General features: G+C 43.0%; 1 protein-coding gene across 3 annotated transcripts in view; it reads right to left on the bottom strand.

The window, feature by feature from the left end:
- Positions 1 to 17926: 17926 nt before the first annotated feature.
- The window catches only part of plppr4a (phospholipid phosphatase related 4a), a 38220-nt gene continuing 31140 nt past the window's right edge, over positions 17927 to 25006 (bottom strand). For all 3 annotated transcript variants that reach the window (XM_046360185.1, XM_046360184.1, XM_046360186.1), the window contains exon 7: positions 17927 to 23042. In XM_046360185.1, coding sequence (XP_046216141.1) covers positions 21414 to 23042 — 1629 coding nt within the window. In that variant the 3' untranslated portion in view covers positions 17927 to 21413. The remainder of the gene's footprint in view (positions 23043 to 25006) is intronic.

Here is a 25006-nt window from a genome sequence, read left to right as displayed (position 1 = left end):
TCCCTTCTAGCCACCCCCCAATAATTTTTTTGGGCTGCTTTTCCGGCTTCCAACCACGTCGCCGTGCTGCCTCCTCATACCAGCGCCTCTCCGCTTTAGCCGCATCTATTTCTTCCTTGGGACGGCGATATTCTCCAGGCTGAGCCCAGGGTCCTTTTCCGTCTAATATCATCTCCCAAGACCAGAAGTCCTTATATTGCTGCTCCTCACAATTAACAGGGAGAGTAGGCTCAGGTCTGACTCCTGACTCAGCCACTCTCTCTCTGCGCTCTCCCCCAATAAATATTTGGGGGTTACTTTCGGTTTTTGCTCTGCGTCGCCGTGTTTTCCTTTTAGACTCCATTCGTCTATAGCCCTCTTCGTACTGCTGAAGCGAATCCCAGGCGGGCGCCTGCACTCTCTCTGGGTCGGCCGCCCACCTGTCGATTTCTTCCACGTCGTATACTCCATGCCTCTACCATCCATAACGTCCTCCTTTATCTCCTGCCAGTTTACACGCTGCTCGTGTCATGTTTTGTCTTATATTGTCTTGTCATTATGCTTTCCCTTCTGTTCGTTTCCCCCTGCTGGTCTTATTAGGTTCGTTCCCTTTTTCTCTCTCCCTCCCTCTCTCTCCTCTCTCTATCGTTCCGTTCCTGCTCCCAGCTGTTCCTCATTCTCCTACTCAATCATTTAGTATTTTCACACCTGTTCCCTATCTTGTCCTCTGATTAGAGTCCCTATTTCTCCCCTTGTTTTCCGTTTCTGTCCTGTCGGATCCTTGTATGATGTTCGCCGTGCTGTGTCTTTGTCTCGCCCTGTCGTGTCTTGTTTCCCTCAGATGCTGCGTGTGAGCAGGTGTCTGAGTCTGCTACGGTCGGTGCCTTCCCGAGGCAACCTACAGTTTATGGTCGAGTCTCCAGTCTGTCCTCGTCACTACGAGTGGAATTAAGTTTTTTATGTTTTGTTTTCTGCTCTGATTGTCCAGGAGTATTGCTTATATCCTTTACTGGAATAAAGACTCTGTTTTCGCCAAGTCGCTTTTGGGTCCTCATTCACCTGCATAACAGCTCGGTCCGTGAGAGGTGGGTGTTTCTGTAACGGCATTCGTCTGTTGAAAGAAGAGAGTCGGACCGAAATGCAGCGTGTAGGTTACTCATGACTTTAATGAAAGAATCGCGGTACATGAAATAACTGAAACTAAATACAAAAACAACAGAACGGAACGTGAAACTAATTACAGCCTATCTGGTGACTACAACACAGAGACAGGAACAAACACCCACGAAATACAAAGCGAAAGTCAGGCTGCCTAAATACGGTTCCCAATCAGAGACAACGACAAGCACCTGACTCTGATTGAGAATCGCCTCAGGCAGCCAAGCCTAACAACACCCCTAATCAGCCGCGATCCCAAATAATACAAACCCCAATACGAATACAACATATAAACCCATGTCACACCCTGGCCTACCCAAACATATAACAAAAACACAAAATACAATGACCAAGGCGTGACACTAGCATTGCTACTGTTTCTGTATCGGTAGATGGTGTATATACAAATTATTGCATTTTGAAATCATTCAATTCCAAAAAATGACATAAAACATATTGAAGTCTATTGCATCATGTCTGATTCATTCCTGTAACATATACTGTATCCTGTAGAGCACCATGGTCCTGACATGTTCAATCAATCCCCTGTCATCTCCATCATCTTCAGCCTCGGTTACCTGCCTAGGGGGGCCTCTCCATGGGGATTCCACCGATGCACCTCCCCCTGAGGAACTCCTGCTATGGAGCTCATCCTGTGGAGATCACCTGATTACTGAACACAAATGCTGACCTGGCTGTTTACAGTCAACCCGTAAGCCATTTCTTTAGTTTTCCTCACTTTTCCTACTTCCAACCTGGCCATGCAGTTTGACTGGGACGAAACCAGGGTTAGTAGTAACGCCGACATACCTATTTATAGTGACAGTGTGGGAAACTGCTACTACCCACTTACCCCTATCACTTACATTCTATTTTTCCTCTTACAGTATTATTCTAGCACTCCTGCAGTGGGACAGAACTTCACTTTCACTTCAAACCGTCCCCGATGCAACTTCGCCCCACAGATCCCCAGAAGCAGCTCTCCACAGGGTAGTGTTTGAATCTCTGCCAGCCTTATATGTAATGCAGCTTGAGCATCGAACCTTCATTTTGCCCTGTGGGATGAAATTCAGCTGAGGTATTAGTTTGTGAGGGGCTGTTGAGAAAGTCACGTTGCATTACTGCGGGCAGAAGACATTCTATAGCCGTGGGAGCATTTGTGTTCATTTCATGTCTGCGGTAAAACCTGGCTGAGCGCTGGACCATACATGAACCCGAGCGCATTATGTCGTCACTGGTGTCTTGTGACTGTTGTCGGCAGAACATGTCACTCGATATACACAGTACATTTGACATTGATGTGTGGTCACATTTCACTTGTCACCTTTCCTAACCTGCATTGTCACCGGTGATATTTGATATTGCTGTCAGTGGTGGAAAAAGTACTCAATTGTCCTACTTGAGTAAAGGTAAAGATACCTTAATAGAAAATGACTCAAGGAAAAGTGAAAGTCACCCAGTAAAACATTACTTGAGTAAAAGTCTAAAGGTATTTGGTTTTAAATATACTTTTAAGGATCAAAAGTAAATGGAATTGCTAAAATGTACTTATTAAAAGTATAAATCATTTAAAATTCTTTATATTAAGCAAACCACAGTTTTTTTTAAAAATTGATGTGTAGCCAAGGGCACACTCGAACACTCAGACATAATTTACCAATGAAGCGCTTGTGTTTAGTGAGTCCACCAGATCAGAGGCAGTAAGGATGACCAGGGATGTTCTCTTGATAATTGTGTGAATTGGACCATTTTCCTGTCAAAATGGAACAAGTACTTTTGGGTGTCAGGGAAAATGTATGGAGTAAAAAGTACATTGTTGTCTTTAAAGATGTAGTGTAGTAAAAGTAAAAGTTGTCAAAAATATAAATAGTAAAGTGAAGTACAGATACCCCAAAAAAACTACTTAAGTAGTACTTGAAAGTATTTTTACTTAAGTATTTTACACCACTGATGGTTGTTATACTATGTAGTAACAATATGCTGTTTCATAGTTGTTGAGTTGTTTTATTGTATAACATAAGGGAAATAAAAGTAAGGTCTTCCTGCTTCTGGGTAGCATGTATCATTGTACTGTGCTCAAAATCAAAATGGTTCACATTCTATCTCTGTTCTCTGAGTGGAATAACCAGTGGGAACAAGAACAGACAAACACTCAGTAATTTACCCCACAAAGGGACCAGGAACAATGATTGTAATGGCTATATTAGCGGTAATGGAAGATCAGTTAACGGATGTGCAGATTTTTCCTTCTTTCTCTACTCATTCACAGGATCTCTCTCTCATGGCCTGACCTACATTCTCTAGACCAACCCTCTTCTTCGTTTCAGAGAGAATAAGCCCCCGTGAATTTCTCTGCCAGAATAAGACATGATAGCGCTATAATAGAGATCTCAATAGGAATAGTTTTCCATTTATTTTATGGAGAACTGAAGTCTATGGGGGGTGCTTCAGGGCAATAGAAAATATGTTTGTCACAACAATTGCTTATAACAATTGCTGTTTTATTCCACCAATAGTGAATATAGACACCAGTAATACATCTCGGTTATAGCACCCATAACACCCATACCTTTGACAAAATTAGGCTATAGCTCACAATTCAGCGATGATCTATCGTGTCTGTCTCAGTCTTTATTGGTAGAGAGCAACCCTTCTCTTTCTTTCTTCCCTTCTTTCTTTCCTTCTCTTTCTCTCGCTCTCTTTCCCTCTGTCTCTTTCTCTCTTTTTCTCTCTTTCTCTCTTTCTCTTTCCCTCTCTTTCTCTCTTTTTCCCTCTCTTTCTCTCTCTCTTTCTTTCTCTTTCTCTTTCTCTCTTTTTCTCTTTCTTTCTCTCTTTCTCTTTCTTTCTCTTTCTTTCTCTTTCTCTTTCTCTCTTTTTCTCTTTCTTTCTCTCTTTCTCGTTCTTTCTCTTTCTTTCTCTTTCTCTTTCTCTTTCTTTTTCTCTTTCTTTCTCTCTTTCTCTTTCTTTCTCTTTCTTTCTCTCTTTTTCTGTCTCTCTTTTTCTGTCTCTCTCTTTTTCGCTCTCTCTCTTTTTCTCTCTCTCTCTCTCTCTCTCAATTCAATTCAAGGGGCTCCATTGGCATGGGAAACACATGTTAACATTTCCAAAGCAAGTGAAGTAGATAATATACAAAAGTGAAATAAACAATACACTCACAGAAGTTCCAAAATAATAAATACATTACAAATGTCCTATTATGCCTATATACCGTGTTGTAACGATGTGCAAATGGTTAAAGTATAAAAGGGAAAATATATAAACATAAATATGGATTGTATCTTCCCACAGGGCCGTGGGGTGATATAGGGATGCAGCTTAACCTCCACCCTCTCCAACATATGTATCAACGAATTGGCGAGGGCACTAGAAAACTCTGCAGCACCCGGCATCACCAAATGTCTACTGTTTGCTGATTATCTGGTGCTTCTGTCACCAACCAAGGAGGGCCTACAGCAGCACCTAGATCTTCTGCACAGATTCTGCCAGACATGGGCACTGACAGTAAATCTCAGTAAGACTAATGGTGTTCCAAAAAAGGTCGCCAAGACCACAAATACAAATTCCATCTAGACACAGTTGCTTTAGAGCACACAAGAAACTATACATACCCTGCCCTAACCATCAGCGCCACAGGTATCTTCCACAAAGCTGTGAACGATCTGAGAGACAAGGTAAGAAGGGTGTTTTATGCCATCAAAGGGAACATGTAATTTGACATATCAATTAGGATCTGGCTAAAAAATACTTGAATCACTTATAGAACCCATTGCCCTTTACGGTTGTGAGGTCTGAGGTCTGCTCACCAACCAATAATTCACGAAATTGAGACTCTGCATGCAGACTCTGCATGCAGAATATCCTCCGTGTACAACGTAGAACACCAAATACCAAATGCATGCAGAGCAGAATTAGGCGAATCCCCTCTAATTATCAAAATCCAGAAAAGAGCCGTTAAATTCTACAACCACCTAAAAGGAAGCAATTCCCAAACCTTCCATAACAAAGCCGTCACCTACAGAGAGATTAACACGGAGAAGAGTCCCCTAAGCAAGCTGGTCCTGGGGCTCTGTTCACAAACACAAACAGACCACACAGATCCCCAGCACAGCAACACAATTAGACCCAACCAAATCATGAGAAAACAAAAGGATAATTACTTAACACATTAGAAAGAATTAACCAAAAACCCCAGAGCAAACTAGATGCTATTTGGCCCTAAACAGAGACTACACAGTGGCAGAATACCTGCCCACTGTGACTGACCCAAACTTAAGGAAAGCTTTGACTATGTACAGACTCAGTGAGCATAGCCTTGCTATTGAGAAAGTAGGCAGATCTGGCTCTCAAGAGACGACAGGATATGTGCCCACTGCCCACAAAATGAGGTGGAAACTGAGCTGCACTTCCTAACCTCCTGCCAAATGTATGACCATATTAGAGACACATATTTCCTCAGATTACACAGATCAACAAAGAATTTGAAAACAAATCGAATTTTGATATACTCCCATATATCTACTGGGTGAAATACCAGTGTGCCATCACAGCAGCAAGATGTGTGACCTGTTGCCACAAGAAGAGGGCAGCCAGAGAAGAACAAACACCATTTAGAAGAAATGTTTGTGCCTATTTTGCCTATTTTAACCACACAAATGTGTGTTTGTGTACAAGGATTTTATAATGTTGTATGTTTTTCCCCCAACACCACTTTCTATCAGTTTCTATAGCAGACTTTTGAATTTCTAACCAAATGTAAACTGTTCCTGTTTTGATTAATTTAATTGATTGAGTTAGGTCTGCTCTATACCAAATTAGCATACCCCCTGAGTCTTTTCCCTGTTTCACACCTGATAGTTTGGTGGATGGGACTACCAGCTCTCTGTAACCTAGAGAGTAGCCCGTGGGTCCGTCTCCTTTATACCATGTTTCTTGTAGGATGACAATGTCTGTATTTCCAATTTCTTTGATGACATCTGGGTTCCTGCTCTTTAGGCCAAAGGATGAGATAGTAAAAACGGCCTGGACCATCACAGTAGGTGTGAGCAGAGCATGTTGGGCATCTGATACATACCTCTTAGGTCGCAGGATAGGGCTTGGGCGGGTGTAATAGTGGGGGTTGGGCCTGTTGCTCTGATCTCTCTCTCTCTCTCCAGCAAGTCAGAGATGAGCTTGATTGACGTCTGATAGAGTGTGCCACTTCAGTCTGAGGTTAAACAACAGAGGACTGGACTCTGAGGCCCCTATCTCTCATAGACCTCACTAAACAACAGAGGACTGGACTCTGAGGCCCCTATCTCTTATAGACCTCACTAAACAACAGAGGACTGGACTCTGAGGCCCTTATCTCTTATAGACATCACTAAACAATAGAGGACTGGACTGAGACTATTATCTCTTATAGACCTCACTAAACAACAGAGGACTGGACTCTGAGGCCCTTATCTCTTATAGACCTCACTAAACAACAGAGGACTGGACTCTGAGGCCCCTATCTCTTATAGACCTCACTAAACAACAGAGGACTGGACTCTGAGACTATTATCTCTTATAGACCTCACTAAACAACAGAGGACTGGACTCTGAGACTATTATCTCTTATAGACCTCACTAAACAACAGAGGACTGGACTCTGAGGCCCCTATCTCTTATAGACCTCACTAAACAACAGAGGACTGGACTCTGAGGCCCTTATCTCTTATAAACCTCACTAAACAACAGAGGACTGGACTCTGAGGCCCCTATCTCTTATAGACCTCACTAAACAACAGATGACTGGACTCTGAGGCCCCTATCTCTTATAGACCTCACTAAACAACAGAGGACTGGACTCTGAGGCCCCTATCTCTTATAGACCTCACTAAACAACAGAGGACTGGACTCTGAGGCCCCTATCTCTTATAGACCTCACTAAACAACAGAGGACTGGACTCTGAGGCCCTTATCTCTTATAGACCTCACTAAACAATAGAGGACTGGACTCTGAGACTATTATCTCTTATAGACATCACTAAACAATAGAGGACTGGACTCTGAGACTATTATCTCTTATAGACATCACTAAACAATAGAGGACTGGACTCTGAGACTATTATCTCTTATAGACATCACTAAACAATAGAGGACTGGACTCTGAGACTATTATCTCTTATAGACATCACTAAACAATAGAGGACTGGACTCTGAGACACTTATCTCTTATAGACCTCACTAAACAATAGAGGACTGGACTCTGAGACTATTATCTCTTATAGACATCACTAAACAATAGAGGACTGGACTCTGAGACACTTATCTCTTATAGACATCACTAAACAACAGAGGACTGGACTCTGAGACTATTATCTCTTATAGACATCACTAAACAATAGAGGACTGGACTCTGAGACACTTATCACTTATAGACATCACTAAACAACAGAGGACTGGACTCTGAGACTATTATCTCTTATAGACATCACTAAACAATAGAGGACTGGACTCTGAGACACTTATCTCTTATAGACATCACTAAACAACAGAGAGGACTGGACTCTGAGACTATTATCTCTTATAGACATCACTAAACAATAGAGGACTGGACTCTGAGACACTTATCTCTTATAGACATCACTAAACAACAGAGGACTGGACTCTGAGACTATTATCTCTTATAGACATCACTAAACAATAGAGGACTGGACTCTGAGACACTTATCTCTTATAGACATCACTAAACAATAGAGGACTGGACTCTGAGACACTTATCTCTTATAGACATCACTAAACAATAGAGGACTGGACTCTGAGACTATTATCTCTTATAGACATCACTAAACAATAGAGGACTGGACTCTGAGACTATTATCTCTTATAGACATCACTAAACAATAGAGGACTGGACTCTGAGACACTTATCTCTTATAGACATCACTAAACAACAGAGGACTGGACTCTGAGACTATTATCTCTTATAGACATCACTAAACAATAGAGGACTGGACTCTGAGACTATTATCTCTTATAGACATCACTAAACAATAGAGGACTGGACTCTGAGACTGAAATGGCTCCACATAAAGTGTCAGACAAGTTCAGGCAATGAAGTAGTGTGTGTGTGTGTGTGTGTGTGTGTGTGTGTGTGTGTGTGTGTGTGTGTGTGTGTGTGTGTGTGTGTGTGTGTGTGTGTGTGTGTGTGTGTGTGTGTGTGTGTGTGTGTGTGTGTGTGTGTGTGTGTGTGTGTGTGTGTGTGTGTGTGTGTGTGTGTGTGTGTGTGTGTGTGTGTGTGTGTTTCTGTGAAATGCATGCAGAGTGGAATGTAGACACCTGCCTTCTGTAGATTTGTATTGTGCATTGGGGGTTGAGAGGTGGCAGACATGGTGCCACACGTCTGCCAGAGGGGAGCCATCTTGGAAGTGGAAGGATCATATTATCAGTCATGTCTGTGTTGATGACCTCACACTGAGAGGAGAATAACAAGCCTGGTCTTACAAGAAGCTAGAATGACTATGCATGCGGAGGATTACACACTCTACATGTAACACCCAAAGCCAATGAGCTCAGAATAGGTGATTAATAACAAACTGGTCTTAAATACATCTAAAATGAAAAGCATATAGCCAAGAGCAGCAAAGAAAGCTCAAAACAGAGCAGCACATCTTGCCCTTAACTGCACATATAGAACTAACATCAACAACATGCCAGTCTTTCCTGGTTGAGGATTGACGAGAGATGAACTGCTTCTCTTCTAGTTTTTATGATAAATATTACTGTGATAAAAATTCCAGATTGTCTGCATAATCAAATAACATTCACCCGTACATACCCCACCAGACATGCCACCAGGGGTTTCTTCAAAGTCCCCAAATCCAAAACGAATTCACATCATGTCTTGGAAATTCTAACCAAAAGGAAGAGATACTGTAGATTCTTCAAATAACAACTTCATTATAAGATTTCCAAATCTGGAGCAGTTAACAATCATTCAATAGTGTAGAGTTAAAAGCCCAATGAACAGAGTTGATACATGGGATTTAAAGAGCCTTTCAAGAAACCCAAGGACACTCTACAGCAAGAGAGTAAAAACTAAAAAAGGATAAAACAATATAATAAAAATAAACAAAAGCTACATAGCTAAGCGATAGCTGAGTAAGGTCTGAGCTAAGCTAAGAGGAGAGACAGACTGAACGGATGATGCAGTGGTGCATCAAAGTTGCAGCATAATTTAAAATTAGCAGTAAAAATCTAACAAGGACATGCATTACTTAAATACGGCTGTTAAAACCTATTCACAAAGACAGCGTGCTTTAGCCTAACATATTGAATGACATTTGGACCATTTTGGGGTTCCTGGACTCATAAACCTAATCCTGGACCAAAAAGTGATTTCATTGGAGATTCTCCATTGGTTTTTAGTCAAGGATAGGCTTAATCCAGTTCTTTAAGTTCAGAGCAACATGTGTGCTAACATAAAACTGTTGAAAGCGAGTGAGTAATTAACGACCATAGAGTTGAACCTAAAGACCTTCCAGTACAGTGTCTTCAACTCTCTGACAGGAAAGTATATTTTAATGGTTCTGTGTTGCACCCAGGTCACACCCATAGAATGACCCCTATTGCAGAGCTCTGATGATTTCACTCAGCTGTTCAGCAGCTCATAAGTGCAAAGGCAAGGTCATAACTGCGTCTCCTACACTGCAGTAAACTGATTCCACTACAGTGTGTCATGTATGAGAGAGAAATATCATACTTGTGCACTGGCTTTAATAGAAAGATGGTTCTCACCATTTCCCTGTACATTTATATTCCTACTGATCACTTAGCAATGAAAAAATTATACATTATTCACAAGCGTTAAGGAACAAGTAATACGATACTGACAGTGAATGCTGAGATATTTTGTGAGGCTATGTTTTGTATGTTTGTGGCCGACCTCCATCAAATTACCTTGAGTGGAACACTAGATATATTGGACAATTATTTTGTCAGTGGAGCATAGTATTTCAATATTAGTGCCAACTCTCTACCTGGGAAGAGAAGTCTCATTGAGAAATGAGTGGCTAGATTTTCCTGACCACATTTGTTTGGCTCAGAGGTCGTGGGTGGCGAAATATAGGGATAAATAAATAAATATGTAAATAAATAAATATGAAGAGAAATAAATAAATAATTGGGTGCATTAGCAGACCCACCCACATTAGCAGTTCCAACATGTCGACTAATTGGAACATTTGCCTTAGTGCTCCATTTGGGAATATCCCAAAAAGGGAAGAGAGATGGATTTAAATAGAGAGAGAGAGAGAGAGAGAGAGAGAGAGAGAGAGAGAGAGAGAGAGAGAGAGAGAGAGAGAGACAAAGAGACAGAGAGAGTAGCCCCGAGGAGAGAGATTAATTGAAATAAATCAATAAAAAGCTAGAGAGAGAGAGAGGTAGATAGAAAGATAAAGTGAAACCCTGTAGTGTCGTATCAACAATTCATTCAACATTCAAAGGAATGCCCCAGACACATAAAAGCAGTGAATGAAACAAACTAATTAGAGTAGGTTGTCATATCGACGCCCCTGGCCTTGATCTAGCCATCACTATTATGCTTTTATGACTTGTCTACGCACCAATATCCTTCTGTTTATATACCTCCCTAGGCTCCAACATTATACAGTACTTTGTAGCGGCTTGTCAAAAATTCAGAAACTAAACAACATATCCCCTCAGGAGAGATATTGGACATGGGTTTTCATTTTGTCTCCCACCTCAGGGCCAGAGAGCACATTAGAGCTCTTGGGTTGTTTTTGATTTTTTCTCCCTTCCCTCCCTGCCTCTGATTTTGAAAACCACATAGAGTTGGGGAATAATAAGCCACAGATGGATCAGTCTAATACAGGGATGACTGTCTGGTTCTATTTCTTGGTGACATCAGTTCAAACCCACATAGCAACACAGAGAGACTGACAGCTCCCCCATCTTGAACTACAAACAACAAGATAGTCTTGGTGTTTTAATACTGTGTGTTGACGGGCATCCAGCTTTAATCACAAGGATGTAATGAAACATAATATAATATAATAAATAATAACATGATCTACTGTCAGATTGTTTTGCTTTTGGATGTGTGTGTGTGTGTGTGTGTGTGTGGGACTGTCTAGTCCACAATGCTGAACACTCATGCCCATCTTTTGACAAAAAGCATTGATTGGTAACGCTTACTCTCTTCTATCTGGAGAACAGGGACTAGAGCTCCCGCTCTCGCCTCTCTGGAATTACCATGGCAACGCGGGTGAGACAGCAAAGTTGCGGTACTTCTCTGCACAGATTCAGAGGCTGCTGGTGACGGTTAAATAGGACACCAGCGTGTGTGTGTGTGTGTGTGTGTGTGTGTGTGTGTGTGTGTGTGTGTGTGTGTGTGTGTGTGTGTGTGTGTGTGTGTGTGTGTGTGTGTGTGTGTGTGTGTGTGTGTGTGTGTGTGTGTGTGTGTGTGTGTGCTCTGCTAGGGAGAGAAAAAAGAAAGCACACGATGCAGTGAAGAAGAGTCCTGTCCAATGGAGCTCCATGTACTGTAGATTGAGTATTAATGTTGTACATTATTACAATCATGGTTTTTCTTGTTCCTCTATGATGTAGACAGGACTAAATTGATCCACACAGCTGATTCAGATACTGGAGCCAAATAATCATGTACTGGTCCTGACAGAATAACCCCTTTGAAATCGATCTGAAATATGAATGCATGATTTAGACACAATTACCCTCCCACTGGGGACACTGGTTGAATCAACGTTGTTCCAGTGTTATTTCATTGAAATTATGTTGAACCAATGTGGAATAGACGTTGAATTGTCATTTGTGCCCAGTGGGTTGTGTCTATTGCAATGTTGCTACAATCATGGAATTCCTACTGTCACGCATTGACCTTAGAGATGGGTGTGATTTGGGTGGGCAGTCTATATTCTTTATTTCTAGGTTTTGTGTTTCTATGTTTTGGCCGGGTATGGTTCTCAATAAGGGACAGCTGTCTATCGTTGTCTCTGATTGGGAATCATACTTAGGCAGCCTGTTTAGCCACCTTAGGCTGTGGGATGTTGTTTTTTTGTTAGCTCTGTGTAGCCTTCAGAACGTGACGTTCGTTGGTCTTTTGTTGTTTTGTTTGGTGTTCGGATTAAATAAAGAATCATGAACACGTACCACGCTGCACCTTGGTCCACTTCTTCCGACGAACGTTGCACCTACAACAAAATTTGAAATAATAAAGGATTCATCTATGTTATATGATGTTGATGTATTGAGAGGACATACCGTATGCTCTTTGCAATTGTCCTGTTGCTATGCCATTTAATGTGCCTGAGGAAAAAAGATGGCAGAAATACAGACAATTTGAAAAATGTTTTTATCAAACTGAAGGCCGTTCACACTCACAGTGGAAAATAATGTATCATTTACCAATCTCGGATGGCATAATGGTTTTAGGGTTTTAACACACAAGGGCAGTTATCACTGTCTTTGGTTCCATGAGAGGACCTGCTATTTCTCTGTCACAGAGTTCCATGAGAGGACCTGCTATTGCTCTGTCACAGAGTTCCATGAGAGCACCTACTATTGCTCTGTCACAGAGTTCCATGAGAGGACCTACTATTGCTCTGTCACAGAGTTCCATGAGAGGACCTACTATTGCTCTGTCACAGAGTTCCATGAGAGGACCTACTATTGCTCTGTCACAGAGTTCCATGAGAGGACCTACTATTGCTCTGTCACAGAGTTCCATGAGAGGACCTACTATTGCTCTATTACATAGTCCCATCACAAGGCATGCTATCGGGCCGACTCTTTTCTCTGTATATATCAATGATGTTGCTCTTGCTGCGGGTGATTCTCTGATCCACCTCTACGCAGACGACACTATTCTGTATACTTCTGGCCCTTCCTTGGACACTGTGCTAACTAACCTCCAAACGATCTTCAATGCCATACAACGCTCCTTCCATGGCCTCCAACTGCCCTTAAAAGCTAGTAAAACCAAACGCATGCTTTTCAATCGTTCGCTGCCCGCCGGCCCGACTAGAATCACCATCCTGGGCAGGTCTGACCTAGAATATGTGGACAACTATAAATACCTAAGTGTCTGGTTAGACTGTAAACTCACCTTCCAGACTCATATTAAACATCTCCAATCCAAAATCAAATCTAGAATTGGCTTTCTATTCGTAACAAAGTCTCCTTCACTCATGCCGCCAAACTTACCCAGATAAAACTGACTATCCTATCGATCCTCGACTTCGGCAATGTCATCTACAAAATAGCTTCCAATACTCTACTCAGCAAACTGGATGCAGTCTATCACAGTGCCATCCATTTTGTTACCAAATCACCTGATACCACACACCACTGCGACCTGTATGCTCTAGTCGGCTGGCCCTCGCTAAAATTCGTCACCAGACCCACTGGCTCCAGGTCATCTATAAGTCTATGCTAGGTAAAGCTCCGCCTTATCTCAGTTCACTGGTCACGATAACAACACCCACCCGTAGCACATGTTCCAGCAGGTATATCTCACTGATCATCCCCAAAGCCAACACCTCATTTGGCCACCTTTCCATCCAGTTCTCTGCTGCCAGTGACTGGAACAAATTGCAAAAATCGCTGAAGCTGAAGACTTATATTTCCCTCACTAACTTTAAATATCAGCTATCTGAGCAGCTAACCGATCGCTGCAGCTGTACATAGTCCATCTGTAAATAGCCCACCCAATCTACCTACCCCATACTGTTTTTATTTACTTTTCTGCTCTTTTGAACACCAGTATCTCTACGTGCACATCATCATCTGCTCATTTATCACTTCAGTGTTAATCTGCTAAATTGTAATTATTTGCTACTATGGCCTATTTATTGCCTACCTCCTCATGCCTTTTGCACACACTGTATATAGACTTTCTTTTTTCTACTGTGTCATTGACTTGTTTATTGTGTTATTGGCTTGTTTATTGTTTACTCCATGTGTAACTCTGTGTTGTTGTCTGTGTCACACTGCTTTGCTTTATCTTGGCCAGGTCGCAGTTGTAAATGAGAACTTGTTCTCAACTAGCCTACCTGGTTAAATAAAGGTGAAGTCATTTTATTTTATTGTTCCACCACAGAACCCACTCCTTGTCCCCAAGCGCCGTTTCAGAGCCCACTACCTGTCTTGAGAGGTGGACATTGATTTATGCTTCTCTTCTAAAGCTGTTGTGGCCAGTCTCTAGCTCAGTGTCAACTCTTGGACTCCTTAGTTCCCACCTAAAGCTTCTCAAATGCATGCGCATCTGTTTCACGCTGTCTCTCTTTTTCCCATAGTTGTCTATCACCAGGCTCTCTCTCTCTCTCTCTCTCTCTCTCTCTCTCTCTCTCTCTCTCTCTCTCTCTCTCTCTCTCTCTCTCTCTCTCTCTCTCTCCCTGTCACGTTCTGACCTTAGTTCCTTTTCTATGTCTTTGTGTTAGGTTGGTCAGGGCATGAGTTGGGGTGGGTAGTCTATGTTATTTTTTCTAGGTTGTTATATTTCTATGTGTTTGGCCTAGTATGGTTCTCAATCAGAGGCAGGTGTCATTCGTTGTCTCTGATTGAGGACCATACTTAGGTAGCCTGTTTTCCCCATTTTGGTGGTGGGTGTTTATTTTCCGTTTTAGTGTTTTTCACCATTCAGGACTGTTTCGTTTTTTCTTTATTCGCGTGTTCGTTTGTTTCCTGTGTTCATTAAATAAATATGATGAACACTTACCACGCTGCATATTGGTCCGATATTTCCTACTCCTCCTCAGAAGAGGAAGACGACAACCGTTACACTCTCTCTCTCTCTCTCTCTCTCTCTCTCTCTCTCTCTCTCTCTCTCTCTCTCTCTCTCTCTCTCTCTCTCTCTCCCCTTCTCTTTCTCTTTCCTCTCTCCCTCAGCGCATTCCATTTGGTCTTCAGGGATGCTGTTTAAGCTGGAGACGAGCAGGATATCTCTCTTTCAATTTAGGTCAACTCCTTGCCCTACTTAAGACCTCCTGATGATTATTACTCCCTCTCTCTTTCTCTCTCTCTGTGCCGTGATAACAAGGCCCATTTCCACCATCACATGTCCGCACACGCATGTGTTTCATATATACAGCAATGCTATTCATTTGTCATTATAAAGAGTTGTAAATAGGATGTTAAGGGGTGAACAGTCAATATTGCCTGTGGGGTCATGGAAATGCAGAGGCTTGAACAAGTCATGGCAGTGAAGAGGATCACCATTGGTTATGGATGAAGCCGTGTGAATCGGGGTCAAGAACAACGCATTTAACTTTCACTGTCCAATCACAAAAGCTCCACTTTCACTTCATTTTAATATGATTGTGATGCGTTCTGCAGCCATTTTGATAAGTAAATGTAGCTATACTATTTAATCTTTCCATCTGAGGACAAAAACCGGACAAAAAAAAGACAATACTTTCATCTGTGCAAATACACCAGTCAACTGAAGCCACAAACTCTACAGTTGGAAGGGCAGCAAAATAAGTGTCTATTTTCTTTGCTTTTCTATTACCATTTAATTAGATATAGCTATCCATGATAATAATATTGTTGCATGATTTTGTCTGGATCAGAAAAGTTTGTCTCGTCCGTGCACAGCATTCTCCGTAGATGGGCAAGACCGCATTTCAAAAGTGAGAAATTGTTTCCGAGGTCAGAAAGGCAGACAGCAAGGTTTACAAACCATCACTGTTGGAAATCAAATGCTAGGCTAGAAGCAAGAGGACATCATTTGTTAATAAATGCCTTACTTATAACATTGGTCGCATGGGAAAGATAGATTGTTGGTCGCATATTGTGTTTGTCCATTAGCCCAGGGCTTTGGAATACAAGTGTGAATCCTTAGCCTAGGGCTAATGCTTAGCGCCAGGTTAACAAATGCTTGTGTGAACACAGGATAAGCTAGCCCAGGACCAGTCTTAGCCTGGGGCTAAGATAGCCTGTGGCTAAGAACAATGCAGTGTGAAAAGGCCTTACATGTCAACATACTGTTTGTGCTTCTGTGTCACAGGGACCTGAAAGTTTGAAATGCCTGTGTGACAGAGATACATTACATTATGATGTGCCTCTGCGACACAGAGAAATCATATCACGATGTACCATGACACAGTGATGTCATAATTCGGTCCTGCTGTTACAGAGAAATCACATCACAAAGAATTTGATTCTGTGACACAGAAAATGTACATCACAAAATGTTACTGTGATGCAGAGATATACCATTACACCACAATGTATACCTGTGAGACAAAAGTACATTATATCACTATGCATCTCTGTGACACAGAGTGAGACAGACAAATACATCACCATCAACAAACCTTTCTCTAGTTCGATATCAAACATTTATTTCAATATTTAGACATAGTCGACCTCATAGAATGGTGAAATACAGAGTGACTTCTGACTGAGACGTCTGTTTCGTTAGCAACCACGCTATCCACCAATCCCCATGTCTATTCTGAATGCACACAGGCCAATCTTACAGATGTATAATAAAGCCAACTGACCGAGCAACCATGGAAATATAATGACTAGATTATATTTCTATAAATTCTATTTCTATGATCTCAAATCGTCACAAATACATCCTCTGCCTAAACGTCAAACATCTTCTTCTGCCAAACCTGATTTCTTTCTGTAGATATGTTGTCCTACCTACTTTACACTGTAACAGCATTGTCTGCATGGCAAAGTTACAAAGATTGTATTTACAGTGATAGAAAGAATGAAGAGTTAATCAATTGGTTGATTGATTGATGAATAGGTATAGGTATAGGTATAAATCAAGGTACCAGCCATAACTTTCAAAAGGTGTCATATACAGAAAATAAGCATTTAGATACAGTACATATCAAATGACCATGCAGATATGACCACAGTTTAAAGCCATCATGGAAGGTACAAGTATACAGGAAAATATACAACTTTTTCCCTTCAGTTGTCGCTGCTAATATACCCTTTGAGAAGTAAAAAATATGTGTAATAGTTATATAATATCAATTCAGTTTCAATGAATAAAAAAGAAAACCTTGATTATTGATAGAAATCATTAACAATATCTAAAATCTATACATCCAGTCTTATTTTTGTATTATTGTGTACAAACCAGGAGTTGGAACCAGCTCAGGGAACAGAACCAAAAACTGGAAATAAACAACATTTTTCAAGGAACAGAATCAGAATCGGGAATGAAAGTGATTTATACTGTTCCGGAACATAACTCTTATTTTAAAAGGATGGGACCCATTTAATAACATTATTTTATGCTCCAGGCATGTTTTTTTCTGTCCCTCAAAAAATGATACAAAGTGCCTATACAAAGCTCTCACTCTGTCACTCAGAAACATATTCCAGTGTCTGCCTGACTGCCAGCTGAAAGTCTTAAAACATTTTTTTATTTATTTTTTAACTTGGTGGTATCCAATTAGTAGTTACAGTCTTGTCTCATCGCTGCAACTCTTGTACGGACTCGAGAGAGGCGAAGGTCGAGAGCCGTGCGTCCTCCGAAACACAACCAAGCCGCACTGCTTCTTGACACAATGCCCACTTAACCCGGAAGCCAGCCGCACCAATGTGTCGGAGGAAACACCCTACACCTGGTGACTGTGTTAGCGTGCACTGCGCCTGGCCCGCCACAGGAGTTGCTAGTGCGTGATGGGACAAGGATATCCCGGCCAAACCCTCCCCTATCATGGACGACGCTGGGCCAATTGTGCGCCGCCCCATGGATCTCCCGGTCACGGCTGGCTGCAACAGAGCCTGGACTGAAACTCAGAATCTCTAGTGGCACAGCTAGCACTGCAGTGCCTTAGACCACCATGCCACTCGGGAGACCCAGCTGAAAATCTTTGCCTGTGTGTGTACGTGTGTAGGCTACCTGCCCCTCCCATCTGAAGCATAGGCTACTGCAGCCTACTTACATTACTAGCGTGATTCATAAATTAGGGAGAAACATTTTTAATTGGAGAAGAATGGATTCACTATTTCAATGCTAGTTAAGGATACTATAGTAATTACCTTTCACATTGGATTTATTAACTACAAAAAGGTTAGACGTGTTGGTTATTTATTATTCTGGTGCTGTTCTGTACACACAAGCTTACAAGCTAGCTCTGGTCCAACATTAAACCAACTCTCGGAAGTTCAAAGACATTCAATGTTCCTCCATAGAAGCCCCTCCTACGTAGGTACAATTCTGTAGGCCTAATTCAGATCATGCATGTCTTAACAAGATGCCCAGTGTTTCAAGCCAAGCCACCTCCACCCTCTCTTGTTCTCTCCCCACCCGCAAAATTTCTGTCACATCTCGCACCCTACAGTTGTCTGTCCAATGTAAACACCTATAGCTCCATAGCAAGCTGCTCTATCCACTGATTGATGAAGTCATTTAAAAATATATATATATATTTAAGTTTGATTTCAGAGGTTTAAAAAGGAACAGAAATGAACAATATTAACCATTTTTGGGGTTCGAACCGTTTCAGAACTTTATTTAGCTGGTCGGAACAGTGTAAAGGAACAAAAAAAGAATAATGGTTGGTACTGTTCAGAACGAAACGATTGGAAAATAATTTCAGTTCCAACCTCTGGTACAAACACAAACAAGCTCAATACATGAATTATATTGGTAATCCAAATGCAACTGGCATATTATGACCACTGTAAAAACGAGTGTAAACACTATTGTAGCTATCTCAGGTGTCATGAGTAAAGCTAGTGTTCTATGCAGATAGCACTGTATATCAGGGATCTCAAACTGACAGCCCACAGGCCTCATTAAAGACAGAATGTGGACCCGGGTGAAATGTATTTGAAACCCCTGATGTATATGAACAGTAAGCTCTTGTCAGTTTTCTAAAGGTATCAGCGTATCAGAGGCTGGTGGGAGGAGCTATATGAGGATGGGCTCATTGTAATGGCTGGAATGAAAAAAAATGGTTTCCATATGCTTCCGTATGTTTGATGTGTTTGATACCATTCCATTTATTCCATTCCAGTCATTACAATGAGCACATCCTCCTATAGCTCCTCCCACCAGCTTCCTCTGCAGAATAGTATACTATATGTACTGTAAAAGCCAAACTTCTGTTCATGTATTGTTGATTGGCCCTACCTTTGCACAACAAACTGGATAAAAATCATTGAAAGGTTTTCATTGAACAATTATATTGTTCAATGGCAGCATATAACACACATAGAGTAATGTTAGAATTACAGTGCCACTAACCAATGGTAGTGTTTGTAATGTTATTGTTGCACTTACGTAGTTTGGATACTGAGTATGACTCACTTGTTTACTGTTCTCTTGTGGGAGGGAGAGGGATGCTATTGCCATTATACAACCTCTCCTCAGTCCTGAATCATGCACGGTTCATTATCGCCCAAGGAACACTAATGTATGATTGATTTGAATCTAACAGCATAACCAAAGTTCCCAGCACAGGCTCTGCTGCCACATTGTTCAATCAGGAAAATCAAACTGGACAATTAAATAAATTATTGTGCGCATATCAATGTACCAGGAAGACCAGCCTCTACTGAGAGTGGTTTCCCTTTTATGTCACTCATCAATAGATACATTTACTTAAAAAATATTTGAGTGCACAGTAAGTAGCATTAACAACTTGTACAGCTGTTAAACATTTTGCAGAAAAAACTAACATTTTCTTAAACTAGCATACAGGTTGCTAATAGGAAAAAGGTCACTGTATCAAAAAACAGCAAATACTTGTTAGTATACTTCGTCAAAGGCAATACAGGATGCAAAGTGTAAAGTCCCTCTTGAATTCCCAGTCTTTAAGCAAAACTAATTTGATTAAGGTATTGTATCCACTGCCCCTGGTCGTCTATTAACATACTTCATTTGCTGCCCTTGTAAGCTAAGAAAAGCATGTTATACTGTTCGAGGGATACAATGTGTGGCTAAAGCACAGGGAAAGACTGGTGTGTTCACAGCGATAATTAGGGTTGCAAAATTATGTTAATTTCCCCCAAATTCCCAGGGTTTACAGAAATCCCAGTTGGAAGAACCCTGGAGTTGTGAGGGAATTCAACCAGGATTTCTGGACAACCCGGGAATTTGGGGAAAGTTAACGGAATTTTGCAACCCATGGATAATATTTGGTGATTTCTTAAAACATTGCTCTGTTATAAATCACCTGCCAAACCAATTCATATCCCGCAAAAGTTTCTAAAAACAAACAACATTGAATAAACCCATATTTGTTAAAATAGACTATCAATAATTAGTAATAAGCCAATGAAGACATCTGAATATTGTTGCAGATCAATCGGGAGAACTATAAATATGTACATAGCAAAAAATATAAAAATGTATTTTCACAATTGTCATGGTACTGTATGTCGTCTTATGAAAAGCCCCTCCAGCGTTGCTATGCAGTGCAACACCCAATCACGGTCACATTACACAAGGACATTTATATGTTGCTGAGAAAGCGCACAGTACATCAATGGAAAAGGCCTACAAAACATCATGTCCATCAACTTAATACATAACCTGCATGGTTCATTGCCATCAAAGCCTCTTGTTGATAACAAATAGTATCAAATTTGAAGTTAAAACCACTATAACCATTGTATTAAAAGAGTTAGTACTTGTGCTTGTCAAATGGAAGTTTATGTAATGAAATATGGGTTGAAAGGTGTGCGCAAAATGACTTTGTGGCGATTATTCCAGCATCTCCTGCATTCTTAAAGGACCATTGTGTGTGATAGTGTTTCATTTTCAAATCAAAAAAGAACCATGGTGCTTGGCTGGGACGTAAAAACAGCAAGGTCAGACAAACAAAGAGGTGTAATGGGTCTGCACTCAAAACTCTGTCACGTAAAGCTTACTTCATTATTTCATGTTTAAAATATATATATTTTACTGCATTTCTCAAAGAACACACACCAATACATTTAATCCGGTCCTATCAAACCAAGTCTAACAATAAACTGCTGAAAACAACAACAAAAAACTGATTTTTGCAGAATGGAAAAAAACTGTAGTGGCCTTCCTGTACTAGACACACTGAGCTAGCTAATGAATTATGACCTTCAGAATGGCACTGGAAAAGGTAAGCCAGCCCAGTTAACACCACTGAATCCATGATGGGTTTGATAATATACAGTCCTAGCTGAATGTGTTCAATGGTCCTATTGTGGGTTCCAGACTAGACCCAGTGTAGAAGGCCACTCATAGGGGGACAGATAGGCCACCACATGGGCGGTAAGGGGGAATGGTAAGGGTAAGGGATGACTGGGGCAGCTGTTCACTCTCTATAGGCCAGTCCCAGGGTGGGGGGCGGTGTGGGGGAGGTCCCTTTGAAATAGTTTCTGGAGTTGTCTGGACTCTGACCTCTATCCGGGAGCAGGATGATGTTGCCTTTTCTCCGCAGGGTGGACTCCCTGCTGGAGGCGATGGAGAGGGTCTCGGAGGCGGCCTCGCTTCCTCCTCCTAGTCCCTCCACAGGGGTCACACGGATGGTGGTGATGCCTTGGTGGGGGTGGTGGTGGTGGTGGTAGTGAGGGTGGTGCACGTGTGGGTGACCACCTCCCCCGCTGACACCGCCATGGTCGCTGCCGGTGTCGGTGCCTGTCTGGCTCCTCCTGCCATCGAAGGAGCCGTAGCCGTCCTTGAGCGAGTCGCAGCTCTCCGTGTCGCGGTTGAGGTCGTTGAGCTCGAAGGCCTGGCGGATGCTGCCACGCTGCTCCTGGGGCTTCCACCTCCAGGAGCCACTGCCGTCCGGAGGCTTGATCACAGGCTTGTTCTCTGGATGGGCCTCCACCCTCACGATCCCCTGGCCGGCCTCCTGGTCCATCAGGGCCTTGTACTGGATGGAGCCTGTGCAGCTGACCACGCTGCCGTCCTCGGAGCTCTTGGGGCTGCCGTGCTGGAGCAGACCCTGCTGCTTGGACATGGTGATGACCTGCATGATGCGTGGCTGGTTAGTTAGACTGTTAGTCCTGCAGGGGGCGCCCTCCTTCAGCCACTTGGAGCGAACCGAGCCTCCCCCACCAGGAATCCCACCGCCGCCATAGTTATCCTCCCTGTCGTCATCATCCTCGTCCTCCCTACTGGAGGTGCCGCTGTTAACGTGCTCCTGTGTCTCCTCTGGGATGTGGACGAGCTGGGAGGAGCCTGGCCGGGACTGGATGGACACGCGGGCCCCCCCTGCCAGGCCGCTGCTGCCCCCGTTGTGGGGGAGGTGGTTGGACAGTGGCACGGTGCTGGCTGCCAGCTTCATGTACTGGGCAGGGATGTGTCCCTGAGCACGGAGCTCTGCCTCCAGGCCCATGGCGGATGGCTCAGAGCTGCACCTCAGCTCCATGGTCCTCTGAGGCGAGGAGGAGGAGGATGTTGAATGGTGGCGTCCCACAACCACCCCGCTGTCCATCACCTGAAGAGAGAGCTTCCGGTTCTCGTTCTTGCTCTTCCACTGAGACAGCAGCTGCTTGGAGCGCGTGGAGTCCATGGAGGAGTGGATGCTGGCGTGGCGGCGAGGGACGCGGTGCTCCTCAGGTAGTGAGCCACCATGTGACCTGGGTAACGTGCTACTGTTAAAGGTCACCAGACAGTCCTGTTTACCCATGGGACTCGTCGGGGTGATGCACTCCAAATCGGCGCTGGCCCTCTTCAGATTATTCAGGGAGCTGGACTCGCGGCAGGAGGGCACCCGGGTCAGGATGGTCTCAGGGTGGGCCGCGGTGAGGCCGTCCGCGGTGCTCACGCTATTTAGGCTGTTCATGCTGTTGAGGCTGTTGGGCTGCAGGTGGCGACCTGCATTCTGGCTGACGTTGGGCACAGTGTTGCTCCTGGGGGGCTCTCGGAGCGGGGGAGGCTGGGGTTGCTGTCTGGATGTGTCCTCACTGGGCTGGAAGTTACCCACTGCATACAGACCCTGAGAAGAGGAGAGACCATGACAGCATTCATTATTGGTTCAACTTATCTATAACCTAAATCTACCTCTACCTACTGTATCTATCTACCTACAACTGTCTAAAATAAGTAGTATCTTTTGGGAAGACAGCATTCATTAAAGGTTGAATGATCTATCCTGAACTACCTCTACCTTCCTTTCCATTCCTACTATGTCTATATCTACCTATAACAAAATGGTCTTAGGCGTCTCAAGACAGACATTAGTATAAAATTCCAGGATGCCATGACGTTTTTTCAAGCACTATTGAAGCACAGTGAATATACAGTATCTGACACAATAAGACATAAATAGCCTAACCAAGAGCCAAGAGACATTTGTTCAACAGGAGGACTGCAAGATTGTGACAGTGGATTTGTCTTGGTCATTGAGTCAGATAGAATGCAGCAGTCCAAACTAAACTGCATTACTGTTGGGTAAATTACCAGTAGCACGATCATAGCCTCAAGCACCTCTGATTGAAGAATATTAAATGTGAGGATATTGCATGGGTTTGTGTAGGCGGTGTGTGTGTGTGGGATGTGCATATGTGATATTTATAACTTGCTATGATTCAGTACAGTCAAAGATGGAAGTGGATTTTACAGCACATTGCTGAAATGGACAGTATCTTTCCCAATCGTAATTATGTTATGTATCTGCACATTAAGCTAATTCAATGCACATTTCATTTTCTCACATTCCCATTACCGTATTTCCTACGGTAATTTCCTATAGCCTACAATATTGACAATATTCACAGATCTTCATTATAAAGGGTTTGTTATAAAGGGTTTCCCGTGCTTGTTCAGTGAACCATAAACAATTAATGAACATGCACCTGTGGAACGGTCGTTAAGACACTAACAGCTTACAGGCGGTAGGCAATTAAGGGCACAGTTATGAAAACTTAGGACACTAAAGAGGCCTTTCTACTGACTCCGAAAAACACAGAAAGAAAGATGCCCAGGGTCCCTTCTCACCTGTCTGAACGTGCCTTAGACATGCTGCGAGGCATGAGGACTGCAGATGTGGCCAGGGCAATAAATTACAATGTGTGTACTGTGAGACGCCTAAGACAGCGCTACAGGCAGACAGGGCAGACAACTGATCGTCCTCGCAGTGGCAGACCACGTGTAACAACACCTGCCCAGGATCGTTACATCCAAATATCACAACTGCAGGACAGGTACAGGAGGGCAACAACAACTGCCCGAGTTACACCAGGAACGTACAATCCCTTCATCACTGCTCACACTGTCCGCATTAGGCTGACAGAGGCTGGACTGAGGGCTTGTAGGCCTGTTGTAAGGCAGGTCCTCACCAGACATCCCCGGCAACATAGTTGCCTATGGGCACAAACCCACCATCGCTGGACTGGCAAACCTCACTGAAGAGTTGCGGTATGTCTCACCAGGGGTGATGGTCGGATTTGCGTTTATTGTCACCGAGCGGGATCGATTTGGAGGTGGAGGGTCCATCATGGTCTGGGGTGGAGTGTCACAGCATCATCGGATGGAGCTTGTTGTCATTGCCGGCAATCTCAACGCTGTGCGTTACAGGGAAGACATCCTCCTCCCTCATGTGGTACCCTTCCTGCAGGCTCATCCTGACATGACCCTCCAGCATGACAATGCCACCAGCCATACTGCTCGTTCTGTACGTGATTTCCTGTAAGACAGGAATGTCAGTGTTCTGCCACTGAGAGAGCCCAGATCTCAATCCCATTGAGTACGTCTGGGACCTGTTGGATCGGAGGGTGAGGGCTAGGGCCATTCCCCCCAGAAATGTCCAGGAACTTGCAGGTGCCTTGGTGGAAGTGTGGGGTAACATCACACAGAAAAAACTGGCAAATCTGGTGCAGTCCATGAGGAGGAGATCCACTGCAGTACTTAATGCAGCTGGTGGCCACACCAGATACTGACTGTTACTTTTGATTTTGGACC

Source organism: Oncorhynchus gorbuscha, linkage group LG08, assembly GCF_021184085.1.
Source record: "Oncorhynchus gorbuscha isolate QuinsamMale2020 ecotype Even-year linkage group LG08, OgorEven_v1.0, whole genome shotgun sequence".
NCBI lineage: Eukaryota > Metazoa > Chordata > Actinopteri > Salmoniformes > Salmonidae > Oncorhynchus > Oncorhynchus gorbuscha.
Note: the sequence above shows the minus strand (reverse complement) of the source record. Positions and strands in the feature narration are given on the sequence as shown.